Source organism: Eptesicus fuscus, chromosome 1, assembly GCF_027574615.1.
Source record: "Eptesicus fuscus isolate TK198812 chromosome 1, DD_ASM_mEF_20220401, whole genome shotgun sequence".
NCBI classification, from domain to species: Eukaryota; Metazoa; Chordata; class Mammalia; order Chiroptera; family Vespertilionidae; genus Eptesicus; species Eptesicus fuscus.
The window spans coordinates 70,824,046-70,850,347 of NC_072473.1; the positions used below are offsets into that span (position 1 = coordinate 70,824,046).

General features: G+C 39.7%; 1 protein-coding gene across 1 annotated transcript; it reads right to left on the reverse strand.

The window, feature by feature from the left end:
* On the reverse strand, positions 1–26,302 carry TAF7L (TATA-box binding protein associated factor 7 like). Its single transcript, XM_054716812.1, has 13 exons — positions 26,259–26,302; positions 22,942–23,024; positions 22,079–22,157; positions 19,842–19,975; positions 18,890–19,016; positions 18,585–18,640; positions 10,532–10,564; positions 9,407–9,479; positions 8,202–8,315; positions 7,274–7,558; positions 6,963–7,075; positions 5,757–5,816; positions 1–138 (listed from the first exon to the last, which is right to left on the reverse strand). The coding sequence occupies exons 1-13, from the start codon at positions 26,269–26,271 to the stop codon at positions 94–96; spliced, it is 1,215 nt and encodes a 404-aa protein (XP_054572787.1). The 5' UTR covers positions 26,272–26,302; the 3' UTR covers positions 1–93.

Consider the following 26,302-nt stretch of genomic DNA (forward strand, 5'->3'; position numbering starts at 1 on the left):
TACAAATGATTCAACATAAAGCAATGAAACAAACAGAAACATGCACAGTTTCATGCAGTCTTCAATCTGGATGTGTAAGGCTGAAGACTCTCCTCACTTCTCCAGAAAAAATTTCAGTTTTTCCTGTAGGGAAATTATCTATAGGGAGAGACAGGAAAACATGAAAATTTCATCAAGTTCCACTACTTGATCTAGATTTTACTTATATGAACCAAAAAATAACTGTAATTTGACATTTATATGGTATGTTAATCTTGTGATATTTCAAAGAACAATGCCACAGTCAAGAATGCCTACAACCCTAGCCGGGTTCGCTCAGTGGATAGAGCGTTGGCCTGCAGACCAAAAGGTCCCAGGTTTGATTCCGTCAAGGGTACATACCTTGGTTGCAGGCTCCTCCCAGCCTGGGCCCTGGTTGGGGTGCATGCAGGAGGCAACCAATCGATGTGTTTCTCTCACATTGATATTTCTCTCTGTCTTTCCCTATCTCTTCCACTCTTCAAAAAATCCATGGAAAAATTTACTGTAACTCAAGTGAAGATTAATAAACAAACAAACAAAAAAGAATGCATACAGAACTCTGGTTGGTGTTCAGTGGTTAGGGTGTTGACTTGGGCACTGAAGGGTTGCAGGTTTGATTCCAAGTCAAGAGCACGTACCTGGGTTTCAAGGGCATGTACCTAGGTTGCAGGTTGGATCCCGGTGTGCATGCAGGAGGCAACCAATTGTGTCACTCTCACATCAATGTTTCTTCCTTCCCTCTCTCCTTCCCTCCCTTCCTCCCATCCTCCTTTTACCCACTCTAAAAATTAAAAAAAAATCCTGCAATGAGGATTAACAAACAAACAAAAAGAATACGTACACAATGCTGCAGCCATGATATTGTCCTTTATTTTAACAAACTTATAAAAGGAAGCTTTAAAATGGAATGTGCTGAAAAATTAAATATGCTTGCTGTTAAGAATTTGTACTTCTGGGAAGAGTATACAGAGGTCATAGCTCAGTGTAGGAGTAATGGAGATGGGATTAATGTAGCCATATTCAAAGAGTCAGAAGGTAAGGCAGTTGGGAGAGCCTCTTGACTCATTGAACACAGTAGGTCTTATACTGGGTCTTAGCTGCTGCTTCTTGCCACATTAAGAGACACTTGAAAACTGGTTCAGAGTCCTGACCAATCAGGAGCTTGTGATGTTCTACTTATCCTAATTCGTTCTAAGTCAGAAGTCCTGAACCTTTTGTGATGTAGGATTTATTTATTTTTTTACTTGAAATGGCAAAGTGACTAATAACACTCAGAAATATACTGTCTGTGGGACAAAGATGGTTTTTGAATATTATTGAATTTAGTTCACTACATACCATTGTGGCTTTTCATTCTGTGAAATGAAAAGAATGGAGCATTGCAAAATGATCCTATGCTGCATACCATCTACTGATGCTACTATAATTGCCATCTGCAGTAACTTAGAGGCTTTTTTTCACTCAGATGCTGACCGTGATTACAACCACTGACTGGTCCAATTTTCTCTTGTGGGCTCTTTCTTCCCCCACCACCTCCTAAATGTAGCTTTCCCCATAGGTTCAGACATCTTGTTGAGCAGTCAACCTGGCTAACTCAATCTATCCCCACAGCTTCAGTGGTCATTTCTATGCATGAGCCACTCTCCACTCTACCATTTTAGAGTGCTTCCAACTCAACTAATCATCTTCTCCATCCTCCACCCCCAATAATATCTTTAAGTTGTCTTCATTTGTGTTAGTGGCACACCATTTTCTGGTTACCCAGGCTTTGAACTCCTCTTTCTTCCCCTTTTTGTCCTTTAAATCTAATCAATTGTTGAGTTCTGATTCCTTCTATCTCTTACATCTTCCTCTAGTCTTTCCCCACTCTAATTTCTCCCCTATATTACTGGCAGAGAAATCCTCCTGAATTACTACTCCCCAGGTTAAAAAATAAAGCTTTGGTGGCTCATTATGACCTACATCAAAAATCTGAACTCTTTAACCTGGCATCAATACCCCTGAGCCATTTTGTGCATGCTACTTTCTATACAGAATGCCCTCCTTTCTCTATCTCCTTATTAAAATCCTAACCACATTTTAAGGCCCCAGTCCAACACCACCTCTCCTTAAAGTCTTCCCTAATCTCAGTGGACAAAAGTGAGCTCTCAGTCCTTTAAATTCCTATCCTTCTCATGATTACTCCCCCACTGAAGGCAGAGACTGTGTTGTAATCATTTTGTAGTTCTCTGCAGAATCAAGCTTAAATATGCACCCAATAAATATACATTAAATAAATGAATTAACAAAAAGGGCTCTGGGTGAATAAAGTTTACAGCTATCTTTCTATGTTGAAAATAGCACTCCCCAATACTAACTACTTACATTGATGAAAACAAAGATGTTTAGGGGGTGCTAAAGCAATCTTGGCATTAACCGTTCATATGATTGTTATAAGCAGTATTTTGATACGTGATTTGCTGAGGGTAAGGGAAGATACAGAACATAAGAATTCCCCTGGTCTTGTTGGATGGGGATGGAGAACAGCATCATCTCTACCTTAAGAGTCCCATGTTAAGCCTATTTTCATAATATGACCTCCAATCTCTTTAAAATTGTGACCCTCAAAAGTATGGGGCTGGAGTCAGCATATATTTTCTATATAGCTACTTGACCCTCACTTATCACACACTGCCCTGATATTTCTACTCTGCTCACTCTCTTATGGCTTTAAATAATAGTCATTCAAGTTAGATATCTGGCATGCATCCTTAATACTTCTTCTCCTTCAACACCCAGTAATTGGCCTAGTCCCATCAATTCTACCTTTTAAAAAGTATTCACCCATATATGAATGTTCATAGCACCATTATTAGTGATAGCTAATATGTGGAAACAACCCAAATGTCCATTGATAGATAAATGGATAAACAAAATGTGGTACAGTATATCCATACAATAGAATATTATTCAGCCATAAAATGAAATAAAGTACTGATACATGCTGCAGCGTGGATTAACCTTCAAAACATTATGCTAAATGAAATAAATGAGACATAAAAGAATATATATGTTTCTTCTTATATGAAATAGCCAGAATAGGCAAAGTAGACTAGTAGGAAGTAGATTAGTGGTTGCTTAGAGGTGGAGCGTAGGCGTGATTCAGAAGAAATGAGACGTGAATGCTAATGGATACAGGTTTCTTTTGAGGATAATGAAAATGTTCTAAGATTGATTGTGGTGATGGTTGCACAATTCTGTGAATGTACTAAAAGCCATCGAATTGTACAATTTAAATTGGTGAATTAAAAAAATAACATGGATGTATTTCTACTGCTGCCAAATAAGAAAGTGATGGTATACTCTTACAGTCAAGAGAATGATAATGTTTAAGTTTACTCCATTTTTGTCCTACAACATAGTCAGATACTTAAATTTATTTATGCAGTTAAAATTTTCCTCTATATAGTTTGCAGGGCAAAGGACATTATGTGCTAAAGGGCCTTATCAAGCACTGAGTTATATACAGGAGGATCTGTGTATCTGTAGTGTGTATTTATACATGATGCCAATTTCTTGAAGCCTCTAAGCAGCAGTACTTTTTATCTGACTCCTATAAGTATTCGTTTTGAGTTCCATTAAAAAAAGTGATGGTAAAAATAAATAAAATAAATGGGTGAATTGTATGGTATATGAATTATATCTCAATAAAGCTGTTATAAAACATTTATATGGCAGTTAAATTTTATATATATATATATTTTTTTTTCTTTCCATCTCCATTGCCAACACCTTAGTCCAGTTACCATCATCTTATTATACTACCACACAGCCTTTTACTGGCCTCCTTCTTCTAGTCCTGCCCTCCTATAATACATTCTCCATATAAGAATCAGAGTGATCTTTTAAAATAAATGTTAGTCTCCTGCTTAAAACTCTTCAAGGGCTTCTAATTGCACTTAGGACTAAAACCTATCCTCATTATCATGGCCTGCAAGGGACCAGACAATATGGCATCAGCCTATTTCTCCAACCTTATGTTGTCATTCTCTTCCTTGTTTTGAATACTCCAGAGGTCCTCAAAGAGGCTAAGTTCTTTCCAAATATAGGACCTGGCATATGTTCCACCCAAGAAGCTCTTCATCCCCTCTTAGCCTAGACTTACCCATCAGATCTCAACCTAAATATAACTTCCTCAGAAAGGCTGATCATTACACACACACCCCAATTAAATCAGGACTCTCTTTATTCAAAGAGCACCATTGACTTTTTTTCCTTCACAGCACTTCTTCACGATTTGCACCCTCTTCTTTTTTCGTTGTTTGTTTTGTTTTGTTAATCCTCACCCAAGGATATTTTTTCCATTGATTTTTTTAAGAGAGAGTGATGGGGAAGGGATGGGGAGAGACACAGAGAGAGAGACATCAATGTGAGAGAGGTACATTGATTGGTTGCTTCCAGCATGAGCCCTGACCCAGGGCCAGGGATCGAGCCTACAACTGAGGTACATACCCTTAACCAGAATTGAACCTGGGACCCTTCAGTCCTCAGCCTGGTGCTATATCCACTGAGCCAAACTAGCCAGGGCATGATTTGCACCTTTAAGTTTGTATAATTTGTTTACTGTCAACCTTCCCTGCTACACTGTTAGCTCCATGAGGACAAGTATTGTATATATCTTATTCAAGGTGAAGGGATTAGGAAGTACAGATTGGTAGTTATAAAATACCCGTGGGGATGTAAAGTAAAGCATAGGGAATGTAGTCAGTAATATTCTAATAACTATGTATGGTGCCATATGGGTACTGGAAATATCAAGGGGAACACTTAGTAAATTATTTAATTGTCTAACCACTATGATGTACACCTGAAACTAATACAAAATAATATTGAATGTAAACTGTAATTGAAGAATAAAATTTTAAAAACACTGTGTGTACATCCAGAACATTTCACTTAATATCTGCTGAATGAGTGAATTTTCACAAAAACCTTATTCCAACCTGCTACCTACATTTAGAAGATTTGACCACTATTGTTCCTATAAAGAACAGCCAAGCCCTGACTGGTGTGGCTCAGTTGGTTAGAGCGTCGTTCCATGCACCAAAGGATCATGGGTTCATTCTGGTCAGGACACATACCCAGTTCGGGTTCAATCCCCAGATGGGGCATGTAAGGAAGGCAGCCAATGTTTCTCTCTCACATGGATGTTTCTCTCTCTCTCTTTCTTCTTCTTCTTCTTCTTCTTCTTCTTCTTCTTCTTCTTCTTCTTCTTCTCCCCCTCCTCCTCCTCCTCCTCCGCCTCCTCCTCCTCCACCCTCCCTCCCTTCTTATCTCTCTAAAATCAATGAAGGCATACTCTCAGGTGAGGATTAAAAATAAGAAAAGAGCCCTGGCCAGTGTGGTTCAGTGATTAGAGCGTTGGCCCTCCCAAGGAAGGGTTTTGGATTTGATTTCCAGTCAAGGGCACATATCCGAGTTGCAGATTCCATCCCCAGGGTGCATGCATGAGGCAACCAATCGATGTGTCTCTCTCACATCAATGTTTCTCTCTCCTCTCTCTTTCTCTCTCCTCTCTCTCTCTTTCTCTCTCTCTCTCTCCCCCTCCCTCCCTCCCACTCTCTAGAAAATCAATGGAAAAATTATCCTCCATGAGGATTAACAACAACAAAAAATAACAGAAATGAGATTGAGGGTGGGGTGGGGTATTATTTGTATCAAATATTTTCTGATTGATTTGAAAACACATTTCTTACCTGCTCATTTTTTTGTTTTTCCTGTAACTCAAGCTGCTCCAGCACAGAACGTAAATGATTCTGAAAAACAAATTGTATAAATAATGCATGCTGAGTCTCAAAAAAACAAAAACACACACACAACAAAACAAAAAAAAAACAAAGAAGAAGAAGAAGAAAAAGAAGAAGAAGAACCAAGAGAGGGAAACAGTTTGGCAAATAATTTTATAAGTAAGAAAACTGTCAGTCATAACAAAAGAGCACTCTTTTTAAAAGATTTAGAGTATAAAAACTGCACCTCCTAACTACAAGACCATCAATTTGATTTTATATACCCTACATAGCATTTTTTTTTCTTGTCCTGAAATAAAGGTTTGACATGCCTCATGTTACATTTTTCTAGTTAGCACAAATCCTTTGATTGTGGTGAACTATTTTTAAAAAGCTGGCTTGGAATTTGGTGTTAATGAATGCCTCCATTTCCCTGCACTAGGGCAGAATATTACTATTCTTAACTAGTACTGCATGCAACAACAATACCACATATCTGTATCTTTCAAAGTGTGTTCACACCTATTATCTCACTTGGTCATTCAATATAGTTCTCCAGATGCTTCAGAATTTCCCTCACTATAAAAAGGAAAGCAAACATGGCATAAACATACATTTTCTTTTAGTTGAAATGTGTATTAATAAAAATAAATCAAGATATTGATACTTATTCAAGGATGCATAATAAAATTTAAAAACAAATTTAGTTAATTCTCTTTCACTGCAATGAAAACATTTTAGTACAAACAACAGGGTTCATCCTATGTCCTACTGCTTTCTGTGGTCCTTAGAAAGTGATTTAAGCACTTTGAATTTGAATTCCTTATCTATAAAATGGGAATAGTAACAGTACCTATATTTCAGGGATGTAAGGATGAAATGAGATGATACATGTAAAATGCTAAGCTCTTTCTGTGCCTTTCACATAGGAAATGCTCAATATTGGAAATTATTATCTCAAGTCTCCTGGTCCCTTCCAAAAAATGCTTATATGAGATTATCAAAATTACTCAGATAAAAGGAAGTAGAGCTATCTATTATTAGGGGGTTCTAAGAGGTTGTTTAGCTTCATGAGTGAACAAGAATGCTGCTCAGAGAGGACATGAGTGGAAACACAAGATGGGATTTTGAAATTAAGATACCAAGATATCTTTATACCACCCAACAAGAATTTACCTTGAGTGTCAGGTTTTCCACTTTCTTGATGAGATCCTTTTGTCTTTGTGCTCTACACTGAATCTCTTGGAGCTTTTTCTCCATGTAATGAATATGCTTCCGTATTTCCATGACTAACAGAGATAGACAGAAACTTTATGTATCTAAACATAGCCTAAACTAATGGACTGAAATCCAAATAAACTAAAAGTCCACTATGCATCTGAGCAATAACTTTTCAAACTTAGCCTTGCAACTAATGTATGTTTAGAGTCAATCTTAGGCACTGCCACCCATTCTGTCTCACCCTTTTGTTTTTTCTTCTAACTTACCTATTGAACTGATTCCTTCCTTTGTCTTACACTGGCCAAATTCAATTAACTTTGCCTGTAGCTCCCTTTGCAGATTCTCTTCATAATACTGTTCCGCCTCTTCATTCTCATCATCATAGTAAAATTCTTCATCATCATCATCATCATCATCATCGTCGTCCTCCTCCTCTTCCTCCTCCTCTTCCTCCTCCTCCTCCTCGTCCTCATCCTGGTCCTCATCCTTTTCCTCCTCATCATCACTGCTATTGCTAGAATCACTGAGTATCTTCCGAAGCATATGATATTCTATTGGTTTTAAGCAAGAAGGTGAAACTAACTGAAACTTTTCAAGTGACTCCCATTCCAGCTACCATTGTACTCCTTCCCCTCAAATTTTCTGGGCAACCAATAAATTTTTAACAATATTTTTATTGATTTCAGAGAGGAAAGGAGACAGGGAGAGAGATAGAAACATCAATGATGAAAGAGGCTCATTGATTGGCTGCCTCTTGCACACTCCCTACTGGGGATCAAGCCTGAAACCCATGCATATAGCCTAACCAGGAATCAAACCGTGACCTCCTGGTTCATAGGTCAATACTCAAGATAGAGTCACGCCAGCTGGGCTAACCAATTAATTTTATAAGTAAATTTTCTTGTAGGAAGATTAATCCCTTCAAAAAACAAGGACAGGAAATATAAAACAATGTAGCATTCATTAATGTATTAAATGATCAAGATATTTAGAGAATCTAAGGTCCCATAGAAATTTATAATACCATAGATTGATAAGAAATTAGAACTGCAATCAAAAACCCACAAAGTACTGAGTGACCAATAAGCAGAAAGAAGGGCCTGTAATTGGCCTGTAAGTCTATCGAAAATATTCTTGCATAGTGTCAATACCTACCCTCTCTGCAGCTCCTTTTTTTTGCCTTTTTTAAAATACCTGGTGATCTATCACCCTGCTTATAACCACTTGTTCCTGGGGACACCTCAAAGCTTGGAATGGAGCCTTGACTTTCAATTTCTTTGGTTTCACCTTCAGCAATTACTTCCCATCCTGAAAGGGACAGTCAAGGAAAAAAGCAGAAAGAAAGGAGAAGACACCATTTAAAGAGAAAAGGCTCTCTGCTGAAAGTGCTATTTATTTTAATCCAACTTTAGGCCTTTCTATCTAGATTCCTAGTATGGAGAAGTGCATTATATTGAATTACACAAGTAAATAAATTTTTATTTTATGAATTCACTGTTCCTAGCTAGAAAGTAACATTTCCAAAAATCTTAAGTTCCATACATCAAAATCATCACATAAGTACCAGAAGTGAGGGCTTGTCAGCAAGTACATATGGAATGGAACAGACTACACAGAACATATCTATCTATCTATATAAAACCCTAATATGCAAATAGACCGAACGACAGAACAACCGAACAACCGGTCACTATGATGTGTGCTGACCACCAGGGGGCACGTGCAGAAAATAGCAGGCATCAGCAGCAGGCAGCAGAGTGTGGAACATGGCAGGCATCAGCCATGGTGGAATGGTGGAGCAGGTGAGTAAGAGTGCCAGACCAAGGTAGGGCACCAGTCTCTGTCATCGGGGCAAGCCTCTGGTGGTTACTGAAAATTCTTTGCTCCCGCACACTGTGGTCCTGCTGGGCGTTTACACCTGCTGCCGACTCTGGCCCCACTCGAACTTGCTGCCAGCACCGGAGCCTCCGTCCACTGCCGGCACCAGTCCCTATCACTCGGCGCCATCAGTGGGTGCAAGTGGCAACTACTAGCCCTGATCACCCCTGAGGGATTCTCCACTTCCCACTGCTCCTTGAGGGGAGATAGGGGCAGTAGCTGCTGCTTGTACCTACTGACAGCGTCAGCCCTGCTCGCACTGCTGCTGGTGCCAAATCCAATAGCTTTGCGCCAGCAGCATGTGCGAGTGGGGCTGGCGCCCTCAGCGCATGGGAGTGGCAGCAGCAGGAGCGGGGCTGCTGGCAGACAAGGGACCGGGGGCCACAGTGGGAGGAGCCAGGTGGGGGCTCAGAGGATGGGCCGAGACCCACACCTGTGCCCACCACAGCCTCCTGGCCCACAGTTCCTTTCAAGGTGCACAAATTCATGCACTGGGCCCTTCATTTAATATAAAAGGATACGGACATTGAAAGCTTCAGCATCAGAGCACAGCAATCTTTTCACTTCCTTTTCTGAATCGGGAGAGTCAGTGCACTGGACCAAAGTGGGGGGTGGGAGGAATATTAGTAATGTCATTTAACACCCTGTGTTTTCCAGGAAAGCCCTTTTCCTATATACAAATTCAAATAATTAACCCTCTTTAAGATATCTATCCAAATTTATACTTTAAGTAATGCTATTCATGAAGGAATCTTCTTATAAATATATTTTTATTGATTCTAGAGAGGAAGGTAGAGGGAGAGATAGAAATATCAATGACGACAGAGAATCATTGATCGGCTGCCTCCTGTACACCTGCATGTGCCCTTGACTGGAATCAAAACCGGGACCCTTCAGTACACAGGCTGACACTCTACCCACTGAGCCAAACAAGCTAGGACTATGAAGGAATTTTGACCAGGTTCTAGATTTGTTCATGTTAAGCTTATTCTTTTTCCCAAATTTCTTGAGACATTTAATCTTTTTAACCTGCAACTCTATGTTAAAGACCTGTCTCAGAGGTGCAACCCTTAGGCCTCAATTTTTAATTACTTGCCCTGACCCACACTGGCAAAGAACTATAATTCCTTATTTGTTATTTAGAAGTAATTTAGTTTAAGATCCAAATTCCCAGATTCCACTTCCCCAAATCTTTATTATTTAGATACTTTCCTATTAAAAGATGGGTCTTAGCTACATGTTCTCCCTTAAACCAGTTTTAGATAATCATCTCCACAGCAACTGATTCATTATGCCACAGATAGAAATTAGAACTTTGAGGGGGGATAGCAATTGCAAAAAACTGCTGGTAAAAAGTGAACCTTGACTTCTAAGAAATGGCTTTTTAAATAAATATCAGAGTAAAAAGGCAGATTAGAATACAAGGGGTCACTGGCCAAACTATATCTTTTCCTCTAGGAGTTATCAGACATTAATCAATGAATTCATTTTTCAGTGAATAAATTCAGTGTATGTGTGGGAGTGACGATTAGTGGTGAGAAGAAAGGCTTGAAAGTGACTTTTATGATTTCTTTTATCAGTTTGAAATTAATAAGCTATGAAATAAAACATACTAAGGGCAAACAATAAGGTTATGACTGCTCCACCTCAGTAAAGCTGACTTCTTTGAAATCAACCAGCTATAAAATAAAACATAATAAACAATGAAGTTATAGTACGATTGTCATACTTCACTAAGGCTTAAAGAGTTCTAAAACTATTCTCAACTTAGGTTTACATTTAGTAGGCATTCAATGAATGCTATAGACTGACAATATAAAAGGCAACTATGTTCATAGGTTGAAAGACTAATAAAGATGTAAAGTCTCCTCAGATTAATCTATAGGTTTGATGCAATTCCTTATCAAAATTCTAACAAGAATTTTCCATAGACATAGATAAACGTATTCCAAAATTTAATATGTAATCTTTTTAAAATATGTTTTTAAATTGAGAGACAAGAAGGAAGGGGAGGGGGAGAGAGAGAGAGAGAGAGAGAGAGAGAGAGAGAGAGAGAGAGAGAAAGAGAGAGAGAGAGAGAGAGAAGAGAGAGAGAGAGAGAGAGAGAGAGAGAGACATTAATGAGAGAGAAACATTAATTGGCTTCCTCCTGCACACCCCCCACTGGGATCCAGCCCAAAACCTTGGGAATTGAACCAGTAACCTTTGGTGCATGGGATGACACTCAACCAACTGAGCCACACTGGCTGGGCTTATTCTAAAATTTATATGGAAAGGTACAGGCTGTCTAAAAGGTTAAAACAATCTTGACAAAGAAAAATAAAGTGAGAATAGTCATCTTGATTTCACGACATTATATAGCTACATATGATATCAATGGAAGGATTAACACATTGATTAATGGACCAGAACAAGGAGCCCAGAAAAAGACTCACACAAATATACCCAACCAATTTTTGACAATGGTATAAAAGAAATACAATAGAGGAAGGATAGGCTTTTTAACAAATGGTGCTGGAGCAATTGGACATGTAAAGGCAAATAATAATAATAATAACCTTGGGAAGAACCCAAAATGGCGGCGTAGGTGAGCACCTAATCTGCGGCCACGCACAACAATTTCAGAGCTACAACTAAAGGACAGAGCCTCTATCACCCAGAGCCACGGGAGGGCTGGCTGAAAGGAGGCTCCACAACTAGACGGAAACAGAGAGGAGCGTTCAGGACACAAACACTGAAAAACTGAAGTACCGGGGCGCACACGCGTGAGATACGGGCTAGAGGTGGATCCCAGATGGCAGTAGGAATTGCTTTCTTCAAACCGAAGGGGAAACACACGGGACCCAGACTCCTATGGGGAGAAGCATCCTCGATGCCTCTCTGTCTCTGGACTGTTTGCCATCGGGTCGGAAAGTGAGGGTGGCTTGCTTGCAGAGCTGTGCGGAGGAGTGGTTGTTTGCAACACTGGGGCGCAAGATGCAGGGTAGCAGTTGGAGACTCGGGAAGGCTGGCTCCCAGCCATTGCGGTTTGCCATGCCATAGCCTAGTGACGCCCTGAGACCCCGCCCCGCACAACCTAAAAACTCAACCAAGCTCCAAGCAGTGGCTTTTGCATATGAATGGAGTGCCGCCTAACCTAGAAACCAGTTCAGGCAGCTTCAAAATCTCCAAATCCCAAGCAGGGAGGAGAAGACTGGAATTCCCCTGTAGCTCTTACGGGGTGGCCTCAGACAGTAGCTGACCTGCATCCCATTGGAGATCCAGAAGCCAGTGAACCTAGTGGTCAGTGTGAGACACAGACCTCAACTCCTCACATTCATAAGTGACAGAGCCAGGAGGCAGACTCAGAGAGCACCAAAGCTCCATTGAAACTGCACCAGAAGTGTGTCTCCAGTGCAGCAGTTATAAACATAGCGGGTCCCCACAGCCAATTGGCCTGGAGGACAATTCCTCCCAGGGTACTAACAGCAACCAAGGCTTAACTACACCAAGACTTTGCACTCAGCTCATAAAGGGGTGCACCAAGACCATCCACCTCAGGTGATTGGGGAGGCTGAGCTACTGGCCCTATAGGTCACCTACAACACAAAGCCGCTCCATCAACACAGGGAAGCAGCCAAAATGCGGAGGCACAGAAACATGTCATGAATGAAAGAAATGGAGGAAAGTAAACTACGGGACGATATAGAGTTCAAATCCACATTTATAAGGTTACTCAAGAATCTTCTAAAAACTGTGGAGAAACTTGATGAGGACTTCAAGGACCTCAATGAGAATGTCAAAATAATGGAAAAGGACCAGTCAGAAATTAAGCATACACTGTCTGAAATAAAGAATATACAGAAACTCAACTGTAGATCAACGTACCCCAAAAAACAAACCAAAGATCTGAAATATGAGGAAACAAAAAACACCGAACCAGAGAAAACAAAAAATATGAGGAAACCAAAAACACCCAACCAAAAAGAAAAAAAGATCCAAAAATATGAAGATAATGTAAGGAGCCTCTGGGACAACTTTAAGCGTACCAACATCCGAATTTTTGGGATGCCAGAAGAAGAAGGAGAGGAGAATATTGAAAACCTATTAGAAGAAATAATGACAGAAAACTTTCCCCACCTGGTGAAAGAAATAGACTTACAGGTTCAGGAAGCGCACAGAACCCCAAACAAGAGGAATCCAAAGAGGACCATACCAAGACACATCATAATCAAAATGCCAAGGGCAAAAGACAAAGAGAGAATCTTGAAAGCAGCAAGAGAAAAACAATTAGTTACCTACAAGGGAGTACCCATACGACTGTCAGCTGATTTCTCAACAGAAACTATGCAGGCCAGAAGGGAGTGGCAAGAAATATTCAAAGTGATGAATGGCAAGAACCTACAACCAAGATTACTCTACCCAGCAAAGCTATCATTCAGAATTGAAGGTCAGATAAAGAGCTTCACAGATAAGAAAAAACTAAAGGAGTTCATCACCACCAAACCAGGATTACATGAAATACTGAAAGGTATTCTTTAAGAAGAGGAAGAAGAGGAAGGGGGTAAAGATAAAAATTATGAACAACAAAAAGACATCAAATACATACCTACCAAAGAGTAAATCTAAAAAACAAGTGAATAAAAAGTCTGAAGAACAGAATGGACTGGTGAATATAATGGAATTAGGGACATAGAAAGGGAGTGGACTGACAACTCTCAGGGGGAAGGGGGTCTGAAGGGTGTGAGAAGAGATTGGACAAAGGTCTTATACCTATGGATAAAGACAGTGGTGTGGGGTGAGGGCATGGGTGGGGTGGGGAATCAAGTGGAGGGGAAGTATGGGGGGGGGGGAAGAGGAACTCCTGTAATAATCTGAACAATAAAGATTTAAAAAAATAATGATAATAATAATAATAACCTTGAACTAAACCTTATACCTTTTACAAAAATTAACCCCAAAACAAATTGTAGAATTAAATGTAAAATATAAAATTTTTTAAAAAAAAGATATAGAAAAAATGTTGAAAATCTGGACTGGACAAAGAGTTTCTTGGCTTGACACAAAAAGCAAGACCCTTAACGAGAAAAAAATCAATAAATTGGACCTCATAAAGAAAACTGGGAAAAAATATTACAAACCAGATATCTGACCAAAAACTCTAATATTTAGATCATAACTCAAAACTCAACAATTTAAAAAATCAATTTAGAAAATGGGTGAAAGGCATGAACAGACATTTGACTGAAGTGGGTTAAACAGATGGCAAATACGCAAACAAGAAAATGTTCAACATCATTAGTTATCAGGGAAATGCAAATTAATACTACAAGGAGATCACTACACATCTGTCAGAATTGCTAAAATAAAAAATAGTGACACCCCCTAAATCTGGTGAGGATATAGAGAAGTAGTTCACACATACATTGCTGGTGGGAATGTAAAATGGTACAGCCACTCTGGAAAACAGTCTGGCAGTTTCTTATACAATTAAACATGAAACTACCATATGACCCAACAATTGCACTCTTGCTCATTGATCCCAAAGTAACGGATACTCATGTTCACACAAAAACCTGCTCACAGCTTTACTTATAATAATAAAAAACTAAAAACAACCCAGATGTTCTTCAATGGGTGAACAGTTAAACAAACTGTGGTACATTCATACCATGAAATTACTCAGCAATAAAAGGGAATGAAATACTGATACATGCAACAACTTGCACAGATATTAAGTAAACTATGCTAAGTGTAGAGAAACCAAGATGGCAGCAAAGGTAAACAACTAAACTGCCGCCTTGCACAACAATTTCAAAACTACAACTAAAAGACAAAACGACTATCACCCAGAACCACGGGAAAGCTGGCTGAGTGGTAGATTTACAACTAAGGGGAGAAAGGAGCACAAACGCTGAAAAGCTGAGGTACGGAGGCACGCGAATCGGGCTGGTGGCGGGTGACTAGGCGCGTGGGTTTTTTCAACCCGAAGGGAGATAAGCTCCCAATCACTCTGAAATCCAGTCTCTGGGGACACGTGGGGGACCCAGATGCCTACAGGGAGAAGCTGGACTGTCGGCAATCAGGTCGGAAAGTGAGGGTGACTTTTTTGCAGAGGTGTGCCCAGCAATCAGTGTTTACTGCACTGAAGCGCGGGACGCAGGGACTTGGAAACACGGAAGGGCAGAGAAGGCTGGCTGGCAGCCATCGCTGTTTGCCACGCCCTAGCCTAGTGATGCCCTGAGACCCTGCCCCACCCTGAGACCCCGCCCCACACATTCTACAAACCCGCCCAGGCTCCACACAGCTGCTTTTGCATATAAATGGCCTGCCCTGTGGCAGCTTAACCAAATAAACTGCAGTTCCAGTCAGACTGCTCCAAAACCACCAAATCCCAAGCAAAGAGGAGAAAACTGTAGTTCTTGCTGTAGCTCCTGCTGGATGGCCTCAGACAGTAGCTGACCTGCACCCCATTGGAGATCTAGAAACTAGTGTATCTAGTGGTCTGTGTGAGACAACACCAGATTTCAACTACTCTCATAAGGGACACATTCAAGAAGCAGACTCAGTGAGCACCAAAGCCCTACTGGAACAAGTCCTGCCCCATAAACGTGTCTCCAGCACAGCAATTCTTCCATTATAGACACAGTGGGTCCTCACAGCCAATTGGCCTGGAGGTCAAGTCCTCCCAGTGACACCAACAATAATCAAGACTTAACTACAACAAGGCTGTACACACAGTCCACAAAGGGGTGCACCAAGAGTGTCCACCTCAGGTAACTGGGAGGCTGACCCATTGAACCACATAGGACACCTAACACACAAAGCTACCCTACCAACTCAGGGAAGCAGCAAAAATGAGGAGACAAGGAAACAGATCACAAACGAAATAAATGGAAGAGAACAAATGACTGGACATAGAGTTCAAAACCACGGTTATAAGGTTTTTCAAGAATTTCCTAGAAAAGGCCGATAAATTTAACGAGACCCTCGAGGATATGAGTGAGACCCTCAAGGATATGAAAAAGGACCAACGAGAAATTAAACATACACTGACGGAAATAAAAAATATTATACAGAGACCCAACAGCGGACTACAGGAACGCAAGAATCAAGTCAAAGATTTGGAATACAAAGAGGCAAAGGACACTCCTCCAGAGAAGCAAGAAGAGAAGAGAATCCAGAAAGTTGAAGATAGTGTAAGAAGCCTCTGGGACAACTTCAAGCGTACTAACATCAGAATTATGGGGGTGACAGAAGAAGAGAGAGAGCAAGACACTGAAAACCTATTTGAAGAAATAATGACTGAAAACCTCCCCCACCTGGTGAAAGAAATAGACTTACAAGTCCAGGAAGCGCACAGAACCCCAAACAAAAGGAATCGAAAGAGGACCACACCAAGACACATCATAATTAAAATGCCAAGGGCAAAAGACAAAGAGAGAATCTTAAAAGCAGCAAGAGAAAAACAGTTAGTTACCTACAAGGGAGCACCCATATGATTATCAGCTGATTTCTCAACAGAAACCATGCAGGCCAGATGGGAGTGGCAAGAAATATTCAAAGTGATGAATAGCAAAAACCTACAACCAAGATTACTCTACCCAGCAAAGTTATCATTCAGAATTGAAGGGCAGATAAAGAGCTTCAAAGATAAGAAAAAGCTAAAGGAGTTCATCACCACCAAACCAGTATTATATGAAATGCTGAAAGGAATTCTCTAAAAAGAGGAAAAAGAAGAAAAAAGTAAAGATAAAAATTATGTATCATCAACAAATCAACAAATGACAAGTGTTGGCGAGGATGCGGAGAAAAAGGAACACTCGTGCACTGCTGGTGGGAATGTAGACTGGTGAAGCCACTGTGGAGAACAGTATGGAGTTTCCTCAAAAAACTGAAAATGGAACTCCCATTTGACCCAGTAATCCCACTCCTAGGAATATATCCTAAGAAACTGGAAACACCAATAAGAAAGGATATATGCACCCCTATGTTCATAGCAGCACAATTTACCATAGCTAAGATTTGGAAACAGCCTAGGTGCCCGTCAGCAGATGACTGGATCAGAAAACTATGGTACTTCTACACAATGGAATACTATGCTGCCATAAAAAAGAAGGAATTTTTACCATTTGCAGCAACCTGGATAAAATTGGAGAACATTATGCTAAGTGAAATAAATCAGTCAATGAAAGAAAAACACCACATGATCTCACTCATTTATGGATAATAAAGAAAATTATAAACTGTTGAACAAAAAGATAGTTACAGAGACAGTAAAGCATCAAACAAACTGTCAAATTACAGTGGGAAGGTTAGGGAGAGGTGGGGGAGATAAGAGATCAACCGAAGGACTTGTATGCATGCATATAAGCATAACCAAAGGACACAAAACTCTGGGGGGTGAGGGCATGTATGGGAGTGGGGTTGGGGGGGGCAATGGTAAGATATGTACACATATAATACCTTAATAAATAAATGGGGGAAAATTTTTAAAAAGATAAAAAGTATGAACAACAAATACATATCTATCAACAAGTGAATCTAAAACTCAAGTGAATTAAAAATCTGAGGAACAGAATAATCTGGTGAATATAATAGAATCAGGGGCATAGAATGGGAGTGGATTTATAATTCTCAGGGGGAAAGGGGTGTCTGTGTGGGGGATACTGGAAGAGACTGGACAAAAATCGTACACCTATGGATGAGGACAGTGGGGGCGGGGAGGTAAGGGCAGAGGGAGTGGTGGGAACCGGGTGGAGGGGAGCTATGGGGGGAAAAAAGGAGAAACAACTAATAATCTGAACAATAAAGATTTATAAAATAAAATAAAAACTATGCTAAGTGGAAAAATGCCAATCTTAAATGTTATATATTGTAAGTTTCCATTTATATAACATTCCAAAAATGACAAAATTATAGAACATGTTAGTGATTGCCAGGGGTTAGAGACTAGGGGTGTAGGGTAGGTGGGAGGTGAGTGTGACTATAAAACGGCTAGATGAGGGATTCTTGTGGTGTCAGAACTCTTTATTATCTTGACTGTGTAGGTGGAGACATGAACATACATATAGGATAAAACTGCAGACAACTAAACACACAGAGGAGTAGAAGTAAAACTGGAGAAATCTAAATAAGATTGGTGAATTGTAACAATGTCAATTTCCTCTTTGTGATATTGTACTATAATTTTGCAAAAAGTTACAATGGGGAAAACTGGGTAAAGGGTACATGGTAACTCCCTTTTTTCTAACAACTGCAGGCAACTCTACAATTATTTAAAAATAAAAAAAAGTTTAATTAAAAAAATAAAGCCAAACTACAATACTCCGGTAGCTTGCCCGTGGTTCTATAAATCTGAGGTAAGGTTAGGAATATAACCACAATTCCCAATTCTCAGGTTCTGCATGGGTTCACTTTAAAACTAAATCTTGTAATTGAAAACTAAAAGTATTAGCAGAATTTTCAAATTCAAGATACAACCAGATCCCTAGAGGACTAGCCTATAACCTCAAGGATCAGGTTGGTTTTTTTGTTCACTATATATTTCCAACTGCTAGCACACAGTGCCTGGCATTTAGCTCACACTCAATAAATGTTTATTGAACATATAAATGAATGAACAAATTAATCCCCAATGAACTGTCTCTCTTACCCTTCTCCCTCCTCATAATCCTCTTCTAATCCACCCAGTAGGCACAGAAATAGCGTGAAACTAACCTTTTTTGTTGTTTTGCGGAACCTTTTCTTTCTGACATTCTTAAGTGGTGGAGTAACTAAAATAAATTTAACATAGTGAAACGTATATAGTATTGATGGTAGTCACACATCTATCTGAATTTTATAAGGAGAAATGTCATGTTATAAACTACTGGCTCATGACATGACTCATTCCTTAAAGAATGTCTGGATGCCTAATAAACCAAACACCCAAGTGTGGTAAAATGGGTCTCTGGTTCACAAGTAATTAGGATTCAACAGATAAATGTAGTCAGCCATAATGAGCAAAAGGGCTGGTGACTTACTGCCATGCTTCCAGACATATTTTTTCCGTCTCCCCTTTTCCTTTTTCTTGATTACTTTAAGATCAGTAGAGGTAACAGGTTCTTCCGGAGAAGAGTGGAGACCACCATCAGCAGTGCACACAAGCATCTGCATTTAACAAAAATAAAGACGTTGACTATGGACACAAATCTTGGGTTAGTAATGAGTCATGATCATTCTTACCACCAGAAGTCCTAGAGCATAGAAGTAAGGACAACGTTACTTGGCATTTCGAGAAAACCAAGTATTACATACATTCAGATTCATTCTCTCTGTGTCTTGGCATGTGGACTCTGTATGTGGACTTTGAGTGGGTTTTTTTTATCTTGAGTGTTTAACACTGTAGAAGGAATATGTTTAAAACAGATATATTCTAGCATTTTGATTTAGAAAGAAAACAAAAAATCAAGACAAGAGATAATAAGAACCTGTTTAAATCTCAACAGTTAAAAGCATACTGTTTTATCAGAGAGTTCAGAAGAAAATCCCAGATGTTCATATATTTCAAATAATTAAAGTCACTAGAAATGGCAAACAGGGGGCTCTAAAAGCTACTTGGATAAAATAAAATAGTGAAAAGTTATGAATAAAACACTAAACCAGAACATGACACTGTATTTCTGTGCACGTGAGCTGGGAATTAGAAATGACAAGCAGCCATTCACCAAGTGTAAAGGAGCACTGAAAGAAATAGAAAAGGGCCCTGGCTGGGCAGCTCAGTTGGGTAGAGTGTCATCCCGATATGCCAAGGTTGTAGGTTCAATCCTTGTTCAGTGCACATACAAGAATCAATCAATGGATGCATGCATAAATATGTGGAACAACAAATTAGTGTTTCTCTCTCAAATCAATAAATAAAAACAGAGAAAAGGAGGTAGAAAGGGATTCCTGGAAGGATGTGAGAGCTAGGAGATTAAGAAAACTCATCCATACTTGGGAAATATCTGCCGTTTTATAAAACATTTTATTGTCGAGAGTCTTCAGACTTCCAATAACGCAAGGCAAGTCAACCACCTTAGCAGTTAGTGAGACATCTTTCACCTCAACAGTTGCATGACGTCCATCAGCTAAAGAGAAGCAGGAAAGATTAAAGTTGACATCTTCCCAATGTACTCTTAAACTTCCTAGGGTTTGAATACTGAGACAATGTGTGGGATAAACTAGTCTTTCAGTGAAATCTACTATTTCTCATAGTGCTAGAGTTATACATGCACTTAGTAACTCCCCAGAGGAAAGAAGGCAGAGTAAATGGAATACATTTTCCCCCAGTTTGTGTCACTTGATCAAAAGTATCGAATTTTCTTAGTAATGGTTGTGAACAAATGTGGCTAAAGTAGTAAATGTTTCATTCTCATCCTGAAAGGCAAACGGCATTCATTCAAACCCATTCATTTTGATACCAGAAGAAGCATTCAATCATGTCATTATGCATGGGTGTTTTCAAAGGGTTGGGTGAAGGAAGGGTTGATCTTAGAATCTTGCTAGTTAAGTCTCAATTTATAACCTCTAGTTAGCTTCACAAATATAAAATTCTATATAATCATCAAACACTGAAAAAAATATGTAGCCCTGGCCAGGTGGCCCAGTTGATTGGAACATTGTCCCATATACCAAAAGGTTGCCGATTTGATTCCAGGTCTGGGCAAGTATGGAAGGCAACTGATTCATGTTTCTCTCTTACATCAATGTTTCTCTCCCTTCCCCCTTCCTCTCTCTACAATCAATAAACATACCCTCAGGTGAGGATTAAAAATAAAAAGTATGCATATTATTAATATACTACAGGTCCGGTGCACAACATTTGTGCACTGAGGGGGGGCAGGCCTCAGCCCGGCCTGTGCCCTCTTGCAGTACAGGACCCCTCAGGGGGATGTCCACCTACTGGCTTAGGCCCACTCCCTCCTAAGCCGGCATGTGGACATCCCCCCGAGGGGTCCTTAGCACTGCTGCAGAGGCAGGAGAGGCTCCCGCCACCACCACTGTGCTCCCCAGCCATGAGCCCGGCTTCTGGCTGAGTGGCGCTCCCTCTGTGGGAGTGCACTGACCACCAGGGGACGGCTCCTGCATTGTCTGTCCCTGGTGGTCAGTGCACATCATAGCGACCGGTCATTCCACTAGTCGGTCTATTTGCACATTAACCTTTTATTATATAGGATATACATATACATCATATACTGACAACTCTGATCCTGCCCAGCTGTCTCAAATATGGATACTTTTGAGGATTCAAGTGTAATCTTCTAATGGTAAGTGAAAAAAAAAAGATGCAGAACTATATTTGACATGATCCTTTCTGTGTAAATTAACTTTAAAAACAGAGATTATTTAAATGATGATATTATGCATAAAAGTTTTGTCTGTAAGGAAATACAGGGATAAATGGTTAATATTACTTATCTTTGGCACTGACTTTGGGGCACTGTGAAAAAGTTTTGCTCCTCCTTTTGAACTTTTTTGTTTTATTTGAATTTTCTAGCCATAAACTTGTATTGCCCTTTCTAAAAATGTCAATAGAGTTACTAGAGTGTGGGCTTATGGGCCATTTTATATTTTCTTCTTTATATACTCCTCTGTATTTATTTTCTTTTTAACATAAAAGTTTTATTGAATAAATACCATGTATTGTCATGTAAAATTAGCTGGACAAAAGGACATTCTATAATTTAAAAAAACAAACCCTCTGCAGCTTTTGATTTGCAGTAGGTGATCCAGTTAGAATTAAAGTCAAAGTGACAATCACAGTTTAAATGCACATACACACAGATTTTCAGGGCATAGGTTCTGCTTCTCTATATTTATAAAACCTAATAAATGTTGTTTAAAAGAGAGAAAGGTGTGTCACATTTGTAAACAAAGAACAGTACATTCATTTGTTATAGTCAGAAATCCCAAAGCTTGTATGTAGGAGACAATCAGCAGTATGAAAATCCCACAGTTGACCCCCAAGTTCTTTCTTATACACATTTTGATAATTACCTCAAGTTGCATAATATCTACTTCCTTTCCTCTTAAAAGAAGCGATGGGAGTGATTTAAGCCTCTCTTAGAGTCCATCAAGACAGAACGCTTCTATTCTTTTCAAATCCTTAGTATGGAGTAGAGCACCTGGCACAGAGCAATCTCTTAATAAGTTACTGTTCAATGTATGTTGAATGGATATTAACTACTTACAAGACAAGTCAATTTTTAGTTTATCTTTTATGGAGACACTTCCGGATTGCATAATTTCCCTAACAGTAGCAGCATGTTCCTAAAAAGGAGATAAATTGACAAATTAGAAGGATTGTCTACTTGGCAGCTAATAGAACAGATATGTCAGAGACAGTCTTTCTTAAAAAACACACACACACGTTAAGCTTCCCAAATATTAGGAACAATGCCATGTACCATTAGATACCATGCATTGTGCAGGTCAATTTAGGATGAGGTGAACTTTAATATCAATGCCTTCTCCTAGTTCTATATTCCTGCTTCTCACTGCTGCCCTTCAGTTATAGTTGCTAAAGAAAGGTTTAGCTGCAGTTTACTGAGTATATTAATTAACCCTAATGGGGGAAATAACTTTCTGAAGCCCATCTTAATATAGTCTTGTAGACTAAATAATATTTGTATATAGGTCTCAATGGGGGAAAAGAACCTAACACAATGTTGAGAGGAGATTCAACAGCCTTGCATGGTGACCAGTTTGAAGAACATAGTGCTGGTCCTTCTCACTAGCCCTTTTGAGGGGACAGAAAGGATTTCAGAAGAGTCTTATCTTGGCTGTCCAATGAGCAGGCTGTTGATACTGAATCCATCATTGTCACAGCTGTTTGCCAGGAAATCAACCCACACGATAGGTGGTATGTACAAGACAAAAGAAATGCTGCTAAAAGAGTACACACTGGGATAGGATTGCTTAATAGAACATGATTCCTGGGAAACAAATGTTCTCAGTTTTTATAGCCTACCTTAAGTAGAAATGGTACAGAATCCAAGCAGAGCTAATACTTATGCACTGAAGATATTTGCTATGAGATACAAAGGTTTCTTACCGGAGGCAGACGCAATATAAACTGGTTCTCAATTTCATAAGGAGGTTCATGCTGGTTTTTATTCATCTCTGGTTTCTGAGTTCCTGAAAACAAAAACAAAACCAACAGAAAGTCACCAAAAACTCTTCTTGTTCCCTCTGCTAATCACTTCTGGTAGTACTGGTTAAATTATACAAGGTCTGGCCCATAATCCTCACTGGAATGTTGTGTGTGTTCAGTTCTGAAATACCTTATTTGAAATAACTTCATTATTTTTTTAAAATTTTTATCTTCCCTACATTACTTGAAGATTTTCAAAAATCAATCCAAATAGCATAACAAATAAAGTCAGAGCTATTATAAAACATGATGTATGGACACAGACACTGGGGCGGTGGGGGCTTGCCCGGGGGGTGGGAATGGCTAGGGGGGTGTCAATTGGGGGAAAAGGAGACATATGTAAAAGTTTAGACAATAGCCGAAACCGGTTTGGCTCAGTGGATAGAGCGTCATCCTGCGGACTGAAGGGTCCCAGGTTCGATTCCGGTCAAGGGCATGTACCTTGGTTGCGGGCACATCCCCAGTAGGAGGTGTGCAGGAGGCAGCTGATTGATGTTTCTCTCTCATCGATATTTCTAACTCTCTATCTCTCTTCCTTCTTCTCTGTAAAAAATCAATAAAATATATTTTAAAAAGTTTAGACAATAAATAAATCAATAAATAAATAAAATTTAAAAACATGGGATTTAGTCTTTTTAATGATATTTTTAGACTCTCAGATAAAGGACTACGATTTCACCAATTGTAAATAAAGGGAGTAAGTGAAGGTTAAGTGAAGCAAACTACATTCCTCTGCAGGGAGGGTGCCAACCAAAGTCAGAAATCAACCCCCAAACCACTGGCAGAAATTTTCTGTGATTATTAGAAAGAAATAAGAGCTAAATTTTCAATATTTCATTCACTATAATTGATTGGTAAGAACTAAACAAGCCCATAGGAAAGCAGGCAGCTTTTATGACTCTGGAGCCAGCATAAATAGCTCAGAGCTACCTTTCAAAAAGTCCAGCTCTTATGGATAAGCTATCTATATGAGTACACCTAACTTCATTGAATAGACATTCCTGAAAGGTAATATGAAAGACTGTAAAATCCAATTTGATTTATTCATTGCTAGTATTTACTACGTGCATTCTATGTGTAGGCACTACATTGAGTGTGTTAGGTCTATTATTTTGTATAAGCCTCACAACTACCACTTATTTGAAATACCTCTAAAAGCTATTTAAAGGAATCCTAAGACAGACTCATTTATATTTTAAAAAAATACACCTTCTGTAAAGTGTAATCAGTTAATCCTAAATTAATCTTTATGTTTCGTCTTATTTTCCATCTATTTTGGGTAGATTTTGAGTAGCTTGCATTTTGGGTTTTAGGGCACTTTTTCTGAGGAAACTTTTCTCAAAAGTGGAAAGAAAGCAATGTACATATATGAAACCTGACAAAGTTTTATTAGGTTCTAAGAACATTATACTATACATCAAGTTATAAAATCTTATACCTTAAGTTAGATTAATGTACAGCTCCTAATACTCTGTAAACCATTAACTGGGCTCTGAGTTTTGAACTTGAATATCACTTAAAAGCACTGGAACCTTTTTTAAAAAAATAATCACATAGTCTGAGACCCTATTATGGTGAAATCACTCACCAGTTATAATTTCAATCCTTTAGTATGACTTCGGAAACTATCAGAAAGCCATAGAAAGCACAAGAGAAGCCAGCAGTGGAAAAGCAGGCAGCCAGGATGAGAGCAAGAAAAGGGCAGGGAAAGAGAGACATTATTTGTGATAATCATTTTTTTCTTCCCGCTTCATACAGTTATACACACACAATGTAAAATAAGGGGAGGTGTTAATTAAAATACAGCAAATTAAATTAAAAATATTGGGGCTGAGAACATTGCATAACAGAACAAAAAGTAATAAACACTTAAGATTGGGAGCAGAAATACAGATATTTGAAGAACTGGCTGCTAAGCAAGATTTTATCAGATTAGTAGTAAGTTTTAGAGTTCTCAGCAGCACTAAGACTAGGACATTTTGTTCATTTCAATGCCTTTATTTTGTGAAAGAAAGAATGTAAAAAGGGAAACTTTCAGAGAAGGTGTGAAAACATGGTTGAAATGAGTTTTTAATATGTTTTTAAATTTGTTACCTGCATTTAACCAATGAACTGGTTGTTTAGTATTTAAGAAAAGGCATCCACTTTTTTCTGGCAAGCATTCTTTGATACATAATTAAATTAATGGGACCTCTCTCCACCATTCACCATCCCCAAGCTCCATCTAGCTTCAGTGAAATTAGATTTGGAATTAGAATTACAGCTAGGTGGAAGGCACCAGACAGCGTGCTCCATGCAGCCTAAGTCAGCATCAGACAAAATTTGCATTTTCTCAAGTTCATAGCTGCTGGCTGCAGTTTGGAGGCAATGACCCTCCATCCTTATCCCAGGGACACAAAGCTTCCAAGGGAAGAGCCCAGCTCATAGACTTTGAGGTTCCAGTCTTCGAGCCTCGCCGTCCAGGTTAGCAGGGGAGGGAAGCACCTTGCGTGCACTGACACACAGCTCTAACCAGCCCCAGAAACCTCCGCCTGGCCAACTCACCTGCTCTTCCTCTGACTCGCAATGGCACCCCAAAGGCCGCGGGGGGGAAGACCCCCCCTCTCTGCCTTGGCGGTTCCGAAGGGGGCGTGAGTGGGCTCCAGGAAAGCAAGCCATGGAATCCGACGGCAGGTGGTGGGTGGACTGTGCAGCGACAGGTAGCAGCAGAGTGCACAGGCCCTCCCCACCTCGCCACCTCCGCACCTCGCCCCTCCGCGGCCGCCTGCTTGAGCTGACAGACCAGTGGCCTCGAGGTGGCGGCCAGATCGTCGCGTGCCCGGGTGAGGGTGGGGTTGGGGGAAAAGGCTCAAGGGGCGCAGGCTGCTCTGGGATCTCGAAGAACAAGGCTTTAGAACAAATTCTCTTGGTACGGGCAACCTTCAGAGTGGCCACAGGGCTTTTACTAGTGCACAGCGATATTTGTAAAAGGGGTGGCACATTCGGTTGCTGCTCACCTGATGACAAATATGCCACCACGCAAATCCATTAAATAATTAGAATCCTGCCCAAACTACTCTAACATATTAGTCGCCCCCTCTTCTCCACAGAGTCATTATTTTACATATTCGGACAGGAACACAAGTTACAACAATTTCTCCTCAAGGGGGTCACAGTTCAAATAAACTCCCAAAAATATCCTTATTTTGGGGGCGGGGGTGGGACATAAAGGCACTTACCTTGCCTTTCCATTAAGTTTTCCAGAGGAGGTCTGGCAGCATCC

Bases quoted from the DNA above. Each gene is read 5' to 3' on its own strand.
- TAF7L (XM_054716812.1), bottom strand. The intron at 18,641-18,889 runs GTAAGTCACCAG...AATTTATTTTAG, and splicing joins ATATGTCTGGAAGCATGGCA to TTACTCCACCACTTAAGAAT. The intron at 7,076-7,273 runs GTAAGTTAGAAG...TATCTCTGTTAG, and splicing joins GGAAGGAATCAGTTCAATAG to TCATGGAAATACGGAAGCAT.